The 12,696-nt window shown below is 38.5% G+C and overlaps 1 protein-coding gene across 1 annotated transcript in view; it reads left to right on the top strand.

The window, feature by feature from the left end:
* The window catches only part of LOC109483934 (probable cytosolic oligopeptidase A), a 41,903-nt gene extending 29,370 nt beyond the window's left edge, over positions 1-12,533 (top strand). The window contains exons 14-19 of the mRNA XM_019787075.1: positions 7,826-7,909; positions 8,336-8,454; positions 9,310-9,514; positions 9,672-9,747; positions 10,510-10,737; positions 12,229-12,533. Of these exons, the coding sequence (XP_019642634.1) occupies positions 7,826-7,909; positions 8,336-8,454; positions 9,310-9,514; positions 9,672-9,747; positions 10,510-10,737; positions 12,229-12,346 (830 nt within the window). The 3' untranslated portion in view covers positions 12,347-12,533. The remainder of the gene's footprint in view (positions 1-7,825; positions 7,910-8,335; positions 8,455-9,309; positions 9,515-9,671; positions 9,748-10,509; positions 10,738-12,228) is intronic.
* Positions 12,534-12,696: the final 163 nt, after the last annotated feature.

Raw genomic sequence — 12,696 nt, 5'->3', positions numbered from 1 at the left:
TCAACACACCAGGCTGGTTCAAAATTTAAACAATGAATTTTGAACTTTTAATGATACCACTGCATTGAAAGATGGAATAATTGTAACAACTAGGATGAAAAGGACTGTTTTCAACTGTTCAGGGCAAAATATGAGCATTTTGCAGTTGATTCTGAATTTTTATTTTTATTTGCAAATCAGAAAAAAATGAAGCGGGCGAATCCGTTAACCAAGAAATTAAATTGGTGTGGCCTAACAGTACATACATGTACATTCATTGATGAAACTTCCCACAGTTTCAGAGGAAATTCTATGTTCCACAAATTGTAAAAGTGACAAATTCGTATAATTCCTGACGTAAGGGTTTACAAAGATGTAGATATTGTGAAGATATCTACAGCTTTATAGCAAAATATATAACAATCATTGTTTCTTCACCCAAATGTCATGTTGCTCAATGTGCTTCATGATGTTACATGACGTACATGTAAATTGATGCATGTAATTTGTAGGTACTAAATTTTTAGTTACTAAAATGATAGTCTAATTGCTTCAAAATCAAATAATATTATCCAACAAGTCTTGTGGTCTGGTACAGATACTTTTTTTAATAGAGGGATTGAGATCTTGAAGCATTTTTTTCAGCACCATTTTCCATACATATTTAGGCACCTGAAGAATTAAATATCTAGAGAGACCATTTGCCTCTGAACTGAACCACGCAAAAACGAGCACCAAGAGACCACATCCAGTGAGATATTAGACGTTAAACAAGCAGCTAGGGGACCCAAACTCATGTCACTTCTTCCCTATTCCATGAGCTATCTGCCATCCAAAATTCGTGACCCTAGCATGTCCAGATCACGAGATATCAAAACCGGAAGTTCTGCTGCAGTACCTAGGAAAGCTGCCAGGGGGGCCCAAAATCTAATCATTCCTAGGTCTCATGAAGACCTACCTACCTACAAAGTTTCATTCCAATCCATCCACTGCTTCTTAAGTTATTTTGCTAAACCACACACACACAAACACACTGTAGTCACACACACCCACCCACACACACACACACACACAGACAAACGCTACTGAAAACATAACCTTCTTGGCGAAGGTAACAAGGACAACAACAACAATACAGATACAGATCACTATGAAGGTGAGGTTTGGACCTCACACACACTTCCACAACAGGCACTATGACAATGTCTCAGTGTCTCACTATGACTTATGGGGTCTGCAGGGCTGATGGTACTGATATCATAATTGGGTCATTAGATCTTAAAATGCCAGACATTTGTGGCCACTCATTATCCATTTACTACTGTGGGATTATGAATAATAAACCTTTAGGCCACACCAATTTAATTTCTTGGTTAACGGATTTTTCCAGAAAAATAATGGAGCGGGCGGGCGAAAAAAAAATAAAAATAAAACAGGCCTAGGCATCCTATTATGGCCCAAAATGGTACGATAGGAGCCATGAAGTCAACACGCCAGGCTGGTTCAAAATTTAAACAATGAATTTTGAACTTTTAATGATACCACTGCATTGAAAGATGGAATAACTGTAACAAGTAGGATGAAAAGGACTGTTTTCAACTGTTCAGGGCAAAATATGAGCATTTTGCAGTTGATTCTGAATTTTTATTTTTATTTGCAAATCAGAAAAAAATGAAGAGGCGAATCCGTTAACCAAGAAATTAAATTGGTGTGGCCTTATCTGCAAATAAATCTCAAGCATATATTATTAAAAATGCCAGTAACTGTTAAAATGTGTTCAGAGTTGTCAGAGACACATCGATTAAAACTTCCATATGATTGTATTTCTGGACCAATATATTTTCCAGTAACTACGTAACAGTACTAAGTAACATATTTTCCAATAACTACTACAGTTTACTACATGTGCTACTACTTCTTCTACTACTTCTACTACTAAGGCCGCTTAATATGGATGACATCCTCTGAAGACCCCCAAACTAGTGCGCGTGGGCGAATAAAAAAAAAAATTCCGGCCCAAAATAAAAATGCTACTTAACCACAGGAATACACAACTGATATTGTACGCATACGACAAGCTGGCACATGCTGGCTTTTGCGGAATTTATGAATCGTCACTGTATGTATGTACTGAGTTCTTGAGTCGTGGAGCTTCGGTAGCCTGGGTGTGTGACTCCGTACTGTCACCAACTACCATGGACTACCCAGGCCTAGAGCCAGGCCAGAGCCTCGGAGGACGTGATCTTTTTTTTTGAGAACAGGCGAAAATCAATGCGCGTGGATGTCATCCAAAAAATTAAATCGGTGTGGTCTAAACTGTACTTAAAACTGCACATAAGTTTTCACAATCAAAAGAAAGTTGTAAAAAAATGTCGTCTAAGGTGGATTAGGAAATGTCTGGCATCATGTGCTAAATTTTACGTCGTCTGTGGCAGTTAAAAGTAAAGAAAAGAGAGAACCCCCACTCAGTGTGTGGATGTGAAATATGATGTCCCAGGGGCAGATCGAGAGATAGGGAGTGGGAGGGGGGCATTATGTGCCAGGGCAGGTGACACATTAGTACAGGTCGTCTGATGGTTATCACTAAAGTGTAGCACCTGGGGTAACTACAGGACATACTAAGGACTCTCAGTCATCTTACACAGTGACTACAGAATCTCTTTTTTTCATTGGATTTGCAAGAATCCGTGAAAATAATTTCATCTGGTTGGTAAAACATTATTATAATAGGATATTAGGTTTCCTTTTTTTTTTTTACACATGGCCTGTAATGTTTCTCACCTGCTTACGTTTTGATGTCTTAATGTTCAGACACTTACATTACTCAGAGCTTCTGACTGGAGCACTGTTTCTTGAAACTATATTGAAACTGTAATTATGATAATTATTATCATAATGTCATAGACCAAAAAAATTAAATAGAGAACAGATGATGACTGTATTGATACATGTACCAGTCCAGTTCTCATATCATGACAATTGTGGAAAAGTGTTTCATATTTAGGTATCCTTTAATAAAAAAAAATAGGGTGAAAAAGTTCTTGTTTCTAACATTCACCTTACATTATAGATTATAGAAAGATTCTCTATTGACTCAACAAATTTAGTACACAGTCAGGGACTTTGGTATAGTCTAATACAACTGAAGATCTAACAAAGCTAAATAATATGTATGGATAAAGTCATCCTACTTACAAAATATATGTATGCGGCAAACTACATAGTACACAGAATATATATATCATGATTCCCCAGAACCATATACATGTACAGTCATGTACAATCATGCATGTGTACCGGCTTGTCCTACAAGTCCCTTACAACAAGCCCCATGTGTTCCAAGGCCTAACCTCTCGCTTTACAACTATCAAGTTTCCAAATTAAGCCACATTAGGGCGTAATGACACCCTGTAGGTGCCACCGTGTGTGCCTGATCCGACCAGGGGTGCGTACCTGTGCCAGGTGTGTTGTTCTTACCTGTGTGAAAAGTGAGGTTGTGATAGATGGGTGGGTGTCAGGGTCACAGGTGGGTCACCTCTTGTAGGCCGACTTGCAGGTGTGGCCACAGGTGTGAGAAAAATCGCAGTGTCTCGGACAGCAGATTTAATCCGTGGTGACAGGTCTAACTTTTGGTAAAACGGCATCTCAGGACAGTCTCCTTATATGGCGCGTTTCCGTACGTGTGGGGCAAGAGTTCGACCCTTTTTTTCAAGTAGAACATATCGTCTGTGACAGTTTTAACTTTTGGTTGAACTTCTTATAGGTCATATTCTGTGAGAAGGTGTGGTAAACAAGTTTCTCATTCTTTTTAGGGAGTTGGAGTTCTTAACTCCATGAGATTTGTTCAGTTACTGCATAAGATGAAAAATTTCTTGCACGTTTTTACATTTTGTTTCTTTCAAGTAGAACATATCGTCTGTAACAGTTCTAACTTTTGTTTTTTTTGGTTGAACTTCTTATAGGTCATATTCTGTGAGAAGGCGTGGTAACCAAGTTTCTCATTCTTTGGGAACAGTTGAAAGTCTTTAACTCCACGAAATTTCTTCAGTATAACATGCAAACTTTTTACCAATCTTTTTATAAATTAAGTTAGATACTATGACCGTGTCAAAAAATAGTTGCTAGAGTATCATAGTTAACATTGTTACACTGTGAGAAATTCAAAGAAATGCTACACAACAAATTGTTTACAAATGAACAAACATAAGGCTATACTAAGGCTATACTATCATTGAGTCCTTCGTTGACGTGTTTCTTCTTTTTAATTCTCGGCTTTCAAAAATCCGCAATCTTTCTAGTACACTAGTAGTTCTGTGTGCACACTCTGCAATACATGTATTAAGGAATTCACTTTATTTGCATATCAATCAATAGTTTGTGCTTATAAACCTGCATTTCCCCTCTGGTCTCTGAAACGTCTGACGTTTTCAAAATCATATCCAGTTGCTTGAGTAACTGCTTTTTGGCATATCGTATTACCTGGATGTCTAACCTTCATTGACGTACATGTATTTAAGAATTGTCTACAAAATAGGTTCAGTACTAAGGAAAACTGCCCCCCCACTGGCAGTTATTTGCTTTGATACTAGTTTTAAAGCCATGTTTTTGCTAGAAGAAGATGTAATTTGTGGACTGTAGGTCAGAGGTGAACGTCAGACAGTTATGATTTATGATATAACGACCTTCCTGTGTGGTGTGTGTTAATAATCCCTGCCCAAGGCACGTACTCATTAATTAGGCAGTTTGTTGGCACTTAATAACAGGATGACCAAATGGGATTGGAATTTCTTAAAGTTTATGTAATTATAATCTGTTATCATTTCGTTTCTGTATGTATATTTAGTATTTTTTACCTAGCTTCTACCAGGCTACCTGTTAGTGCATGTTTATATATATACTTTTCTTCTTTTGCGAAACTGTGGGATTCCTTCAAGAATTGAAATTTCCAAGATGATCGTAAAGTTTTTTTTAAACAAACTGTCTGAAATATTGTCTTGAAAGTTCATCTGTGTTGGTACATTGTAGTTTCATGTTTAAAGTTTAAAATTTTGGTCCAACATGAAACGTTTTCTCACCTAGAGCTTTCGACCAGTCACTCTGGTCTTCCTCAGTCAGTAGACTGGCCCAGTGAAGCTCTAGGCCAACTTTTTTTGTTGGACCAAAAGTTTTAACTTTAAACATGTCTGAAATGTTGACATTTTGAATGATAAAGTGATGCACAGTAACTGATGTGTGTTAGAATCTATGATTAGAATCATATCCAGTTGCTTGAGTAACTGCTTTTTGGCGTATAGTATTACCTGGATGTCTAACCTTCATTGACATATGATTAGATCATTTTCCCATGTTCCAAAAATAACCTCAAGGAACTAAACCTATCTCAGCTATGTGATAAATGTAACAAAACGACAGCCAGAAATCCTGTTATGGCACTACTTCAGGTGTTTGACGTCAGTAGGTGCTACTGTTACCTGTCTGTGTTTACCTGATGTTTACCTGGAGCCTGAGAACAGACAGGTATCCAGGTTAAGACAGGTGGAATGGAATACCTTAGGTCTGTTTCACCTAGTTTTGCTCACAGTTTATATTGGGGTCAATAGGGCTGGAATAGAGTCTGGTGTCTTCCTATTGTCACAAAGTTTTCATCGCATTTCCACATTTGCGATCTTTACCTCCGGGGAAGGAGATATCCTTCCGCGAGGAGGTTTTACTATGGTTCGAAACATTTCTGTCAGCAGCTGTTTCTCGCGATCGGCTGGACGGATTGGTCTGTGATTCTTTATACGTATTGCTATTGGGCTGCAGATGATGCAGAACGTTTTTGTTTAATTACCTTCGCCAAGAAGGTTATGTTTTCAGAGGCGTTCGTGTATGTGTGTGTGTGTGTGTGTCTGTAAACACGATAACTTGAGAAGGCCTTGATGGATTGTCTTGATACTTGGTAGGTGGGTAGGTCTTGATGAGACCTCAAAATGATTAGATTTTGGACCCCCTAGCGGCTTGTTATAGTACTGCAGCTGAACTTCTGGTTTTGATATCTCATGATCTAGACATGCTATGGTGATGAAATTTGGATGGTAGGTAGCTCTTGTGCTGGGAAAGAAGTGATGTGAGTTTGGGCCCCCTAGCGGCTTGCTCTGTAACTGCAGTGATATATTCTTGAAAATATTCAAAAGGGGATAACTCAAGAACCGGTTGACGGATCGTCATGATTTTTGGTATGTAGGTAGCTTACGTGATGCTTAATATAATTTTGTGACAATTATGCAAATATGGATGTAATTTGCATAATTTATGGGGAAATTCTATAGATCAGCTGCATTCCATGATAGGACAATTGAAGCTTGTGACATTGGTAATTGACAACGAGAGAAACACAGGCAGATATTGATTATGTTAATAATGACTTAATTTGCATAATTAATGAGAAAATTTTATAATTATGTAATGATAACTGCCTGGAATTTCATACTTGTGGTATTTGAAAGTTAAGTTGAGGTGAACATCATTAAACATAATTTATTCAAATCAGGACCTCATTTGCATAATTTATTAGGAAAAACTAGAATGCATTGTTTGTTAATATAAGACTGTCTTTTGGTTTAATAAATATGTTATGATAAAATGATATAATTCATGAAAATTAGGTTCCTATTTGTTAAATCAGGGGGAATAATCTAATGTATAATTTGTCAGTCATAAAGATTAACATCATTTGGCGAAGGTATGAGATCGGGGAACTCTAGTTGCATATGTGTTTATGGGCGTCGAAATAAAAGGTTTTTAAGTGCTCCGGACACCCCCGCCATGCTGAAAATGGTAATTACCATGTTGTTAAGGAATGGGGCGGTTGCAGTTTTGGGTCTTAGCATTCAAAAGGGGTCAAACAGAGGGGTGTCTGGTTCCGATAAAAATTTTGGGTGACGGCGCAGCAATGACGGCGCGGGATGACGGCGGGGGTAATGGCGCGGGTGACGGTGCAGGCTGTCAGACTGTGAGACACGTTAATCAACAGTCCATACCGAACCAACCGTCAGTAGCCATCAAACACATACAAACATATTACGCACATAACTTTCATACTACACACAAACAAATAACCTAAACCAATAGAACACGAAAAAACCCGGAGGTTTGAAATCTACGATTTCCCTTGTTATAATTATGATGAGTGCAGATCCAGTAAAGTGAAATTGTGTTGTATCAAGCTACATGTGATTAGCATAGTCTTCTTGAACTGAGTCTATACTAATTTAGGATCAAGACTATTAAAAGTGATGTTACATTGTTTGTATCTTTAAAATGGTAATAGTCTTACGGAATAATTCAGATCTACAATCATCATGATAGTGATCAAATCTGATCATAACAGATATGATCACCATCATGATGATTCATACATACATGTATCAGGATTGAATCCTGAGGCCACACCAATTTAATTTGTTGGTTCTCGGATTTTTTCAGAAAAAATATGAAGCGACAGGGCGAAAAAAAATAAAAATAAAAACAGGTCTAGGCATCCTATTATAGCCCCAAATGCTACAATATGAGCCAAGAAGTCAACAAAAAAGGCTGGGTTAAAATTTAAAGTACAAATTTTGAACTTTTAATCAAACCACTGCCTTGATAGATGGAAAAAACTGTAACAACTAGGAAGAAAAGGAATTTCCTCAACTGTTGGGGGCAAAATATGAGCATTTTTGAGTTGATTCAGAACCAGAATCTTTTTTTTTTTTTTTTTGCAAATCAGAAAAAAATGAAGAGGCGAATCCAAGAACCAACAAATTAAATTGGTGTGGCCTGATTGTCCGAAGTGTTCAAACTCCTGCCTATCTCCCCCCAGGTGACCACATCGCCTCCTTCTTCCTGGACCCATACTCCCGCCCACATGAGAAGAGAGGTGGAGCATGGATGGACTCAGCACTCGGTAGGATACTTGTCTGTTCCTTCAGATTTTCTCCCATTTCTCTGGGATTCAATCATAATAATTTTGTCCAGGGACAACCTGAATTGATTTCATTGACAAATTTTGCCCATCTATCAGCATGTAATGGGAATGATGATGCTATTTGCAATGATATCAAATAGTGAATAGATTGGATCCATCAGTGAACAGTTTCATCAGATTGGTCACCAAGTAAAGACTCTTTTTATACACAACCAAGCAATGTGAACCATTTCAGAATTCCCCTGAGGAAGATGACAGAGACAGGCACTGAAACATCAGCTGAATAAAGCACTAATCTACATGTAGCATAAGGGCTATGGCCTAGTGTTTTATATGTAGTTTCTCAACTAGAATTCTAGATCTAGAGATGTTTTATCCCACCTTTGATTGCTGTATTTCCTGCAGGAAGAAGCCTGGTGATGCAGACCAAGCCTGTAGCTTACCTGGTGTGTAACCAGAGTCCACCGGTCGGAGACAAACCTTCTCTCATGAACTTCCGGGAGGTGGAGACATTGTTTCACGAGGTCAGCAATTGTAAATGATACGTAGTTCAGTGAGGAAAAGGTGTCATTCAAATATTATGTATTGCAAAAATCCATTACTGATTTGTATGTCACTTGAAGTAACTGTGTATTTATTTAGTAACAGTTACATTTAAATTATTTTACAGCCGGTATAACCTTTGACAATAACACACCAGCTTCGCAAGCACACGGCGTGGCGGCAGCTAGCTACACTACACTGAACAACCTGTTACACCTAGTCTTTGAACATCATTCTAGTGTTTAATTGTTTAAAATTGAATAGTGATGATGCCCCAACTGTACTTGGTGGCAGCGACTTCCACTCTACGAAAGTTCTAGTCATTTGACAATACAATGCCAGTTTTCCAGACTGGTTCAAAATGTCAGAAACTATAATAACATATATTACTGTAGTTCAAAACATGTATCACTAAGTAGTTTTATTTTGTTAGTTGGCTCCCTGAACAGCCTGTAACATTCTCTGCACTGACACCAAAACTGTATTGGCTACATGTATTACAGGCCTGGGGTAGCAGGTTGGCAGAACGTACTGGGCCTGCGCGAAATCCCGATTTTTCACGGTTTTCATTGGATGTTTGGTCAACGTTGCATCAGAATTTTGCCTGTTGCCTGATATCTTTTCCGACATAACATTTGGAAACTACAGACGGGATGTTAACCTTAAATGTGCGAATATGACCTTATATGAGACGTAATCTGCCAAAGTGCTATGCATAATACATTATGGGTTTTGTGCAGGTGCAGTACGTTCTGCTGAGTCAGACATGCTCTAAGGGGTAAGATAGCAGGGAGAAGGTTGTCAGTCAGACTAAATCCCATTCCACTGTCCTCCAGTTTGGCCATGGACTCCAACACATGCTGACCAACGTTCCCTATCACGATGCGGCTGGGATAAACAATGTAGAGTGGGATGCAGTGGAGGTGCCTTCTCAGTTCATGGAGAACTGGGTATATGACTGGGACACCATGCAGCACATCAGTGGACATTACCAGACAGGGGACACCTTACCGAGGGACCTGTTTAACAAACTTGTGGATGGTGAGTTTACACATTCAATAAGAAAACCCTGCATCCAACATTTACATGTACCATACAAAAGTACATGTATGGTCTACTCTTGTATTGTGTTTTTGCAGTGTATATACATGTAATACTGTTTTATACACATTATAATGATGAATATTATATTTTCCAGCTCGCAAATACATGGCTGGGTCCGGGATGTTGAGACAGTTATATTTCAGTGCCCTGGATATGGAACTCCATACTAGGTATGTGTGTCATGTAAACTATATTATATATAATTATAATGTATATTAACTTTTTTTACTTAAGCCTTGTGTACAAAAATACTAACTTCATTATGAAATGTACCAACGGAGATGAGCTTTCGATTTCAGTGCAGTGCACAGACAGAAATGAATGCCAACTTCTTCAGGAGTTAAGCTCTTACACTTAAACTATGTTTTTATGTACCATGTATGTGTAAAATATGTGTATACTTAGATAGATTTAAAAGTACTTTAATTGAGGTACATTTTGTAAACTTTGATATATAATGTCTGCTTGTGGTACAGGTGCTATAAAAGTGGTTTGCATACTGATTTGAGCTTCTCATGAATAAAGAATAGTGCTGCATACCGGTTCACTGGACTTGGATCCGGACTTAAAAAATGTTTAGGTTCAAGTCCAAAAAAACCTAAAAGTCAAGAACCGAGTCCGGACTTATTACCATAAAAGACCATTTCACATACCCCTTTTCTTTCCAAACCACCTAAAACCTTCTGTAGATTGTAAAATCTTTGCTGCAAAATGAAGAAAACATTGCCATCGGGCATCGTCAAGTACCGGCCTCCATGTTATGTGGCCAAAGTTTCACCCAGACAACACTGCAAGGTTGCCAACATGCAATTTTGTGTATGCCATGGGAACCTAAACCTCTGGACTTGAATCCGGACCTGAACCTGAAATTGGGTTTAGGTATGCATCACTAATAAAGAATGATTTGGTTCAAACCAAAACTGTTCCTACAGTTCCGACCCGTGGCAGACTGTTATGGACAGAGTAGCGGCGGAGTACACAGTCCTGCACCCACTGCCAGAGGACAGGTTCCCCTGCTCCTTCCAGCACCTGTTTGGCGGCGGCTACGCGGCGGGGTACTACTCCTACAAGTGGGCTGAGGTCATGGCTGTCGACGCATTCGGAGCTTTCGAGGAGGCTGGACTCGAAAATAGGGACAAACTGGCTGATATTGGGAAAAGGTAAAACACTGTTGGTTACTACATGAACAAGTCACAGGATAATATTCAGATTGAAGTAATATCTGGCTTATAATTAGTTAAGACGCTGTCACACATTCACAATCTTTCCCCAAAGGCCACACCAATTTAATTTGTTGGTTCTCGGATTTTTTCAGGAAAAATATGAAGCGACAGGGCGAAAAAAAATAAAAATAAAAACAGGTCTAGGCATCCTATTATAGCCCCAAATGCTATAATATAATAATAATAATAAATGGTTTTTATTGTCCAAACAGTACCCGTGCAGTCGCAGCCTGTATACGGCTGAATTGATGCAGGGTATCACATAATCAATACAAATCACAATAATTACAACAATCAAATAATACACATGATACACATATTATTTGTTCCACAATCATTTTTTGTGGAACTGTCGCAAGGGTCTGTGCGGCTGCCATTCGGCGCTACAAGGTGACCTCAATACGACTTTCCCCAACCGAAGTTAGGTACCCATTCACACCTGGGTGGAGTGAGGAAAGTCGTGTAAAGTGCCTTTCCCAAGGGCACAACGTCGGGGCGCATGTTCAGACATGTACCGGGTACGACTCGGAATCGAACCCGGGTCTCCCGGTTCATAGTCGATTGCTCTATCCACTACACCACCCGACGCCACAAAATATGAGCCATGAAGTCAACGAAAAAGGCTGGGTTAAAATTTAAAGAATAAATTTTGAACTTTTAATCAAACCACTGCATTGATAGATGGAAAAAAACTGTAACAACTAGGAAGAAAAGGAATTTTCTCAACTGTTGGGGGCAAATTATGAGCATTTTTGAGTTGATTCAGAACCAGAATCTTTTTTTTTTTTGCAAATCAGAAAAAAATGAAGAGGTGAATCCGAGAACCAACAAATTAAATTGGTGTGGCCAAATCTAGTTTCAGGTTCATTAAAAAAAAACCGGTTCGGATGACGTTCTTGAACACTCTGACCAGATTTAGGCCACACCTATCTTTCTATTGGAAACGAATTTGACTTAAATTGGAGTCAAATTTATTCCTTAACACACCCCGAAAACTGCTGACTTACTTACAGATGGTTGCCTTGTGTTTTGCTGACTTGCGGACTAACACCAACATTTGCTCATACCTCCCAAACGCTCCACGAATGTTTGAAATATTTAGAAACATTCAACCCACTCGGTGGTCGGTGGGCGTTTGGCTATCGTTCGGGAGGCCATTCCCTCACCAATTCGTGAATGTAGCTAATGTGACAAGCGCTTAAGACAGGATTGTTAACATTGAGACAAAGTAAGGTAAAGAATACAGTGTCACATAATGTGTTTTAAGGGTATTTATTAATCCAGAGGAGACTGGTGAGCTAGAAGATAATCTTAACTCCATCTAATTGGTCAATACTTTCTTTCATTCAGCATTTTCAGTCAGAATAGATTCTATGACATGTTTATTGTGTACTTTCCTCACTTGTGATCTTCACATGTTTCATGCAGATTCAGAGAAACCATTCTTGGTCTTGGAGGAGGAACCCACCCTAAAGATGTCTTCAGACAATTCCGAGGAAGAGACCCACAACCAGACGCACTGCTCAGACTATATGGACTTTCATAGAACAACAATCATGTATTATATAGACATAATTCAGTAAAAAAAAACAGAGAGCACAAAAAAGCAAACCTTAAGAACTGTCACTTGATAGCACATCTTAAGTTTTCAAATATCACTCAGTGAAAAAGTTAAGTGCTACATTTTGTATATGTAAGGGTTCAACTTGGTTCTTTTCTTATTTGGTGACGGTCAACATCTCTAAACAGCTACTTTGTACATGTAGCTTTGTAAACTATTAAAGTCCACTGCTAACTCTAAATATTTTTGTCAAATGTACATGTAATAAAAATATGTTTGGAGGACAAAAATACATTCTGCTCATATTTTGTGACAAGTGTACTTCACTGTGTTTA

This window comes from Branchiostoma belcheri, unplaced genomic scaffold (assembly GCF_001625305.1).
Source record: "Branchiostoma belcheri isolate BF01 breed outbred unplaced genomic scaffold, Haploidv18h27 scaffold67, whole genome shotgun sequence".
NCBI lineage: Eukaryota > Metazoa > Chordata > Leptocardii > Amphioxiformes > Branchiostomatidae > Branchiostoma > Branchiostoma belcheri.
The sequence above is the reverse complement of the archived record's forward strand: the minus strand, read 5'-3'. Positions and strand labels throughout refer to the sequence as shown.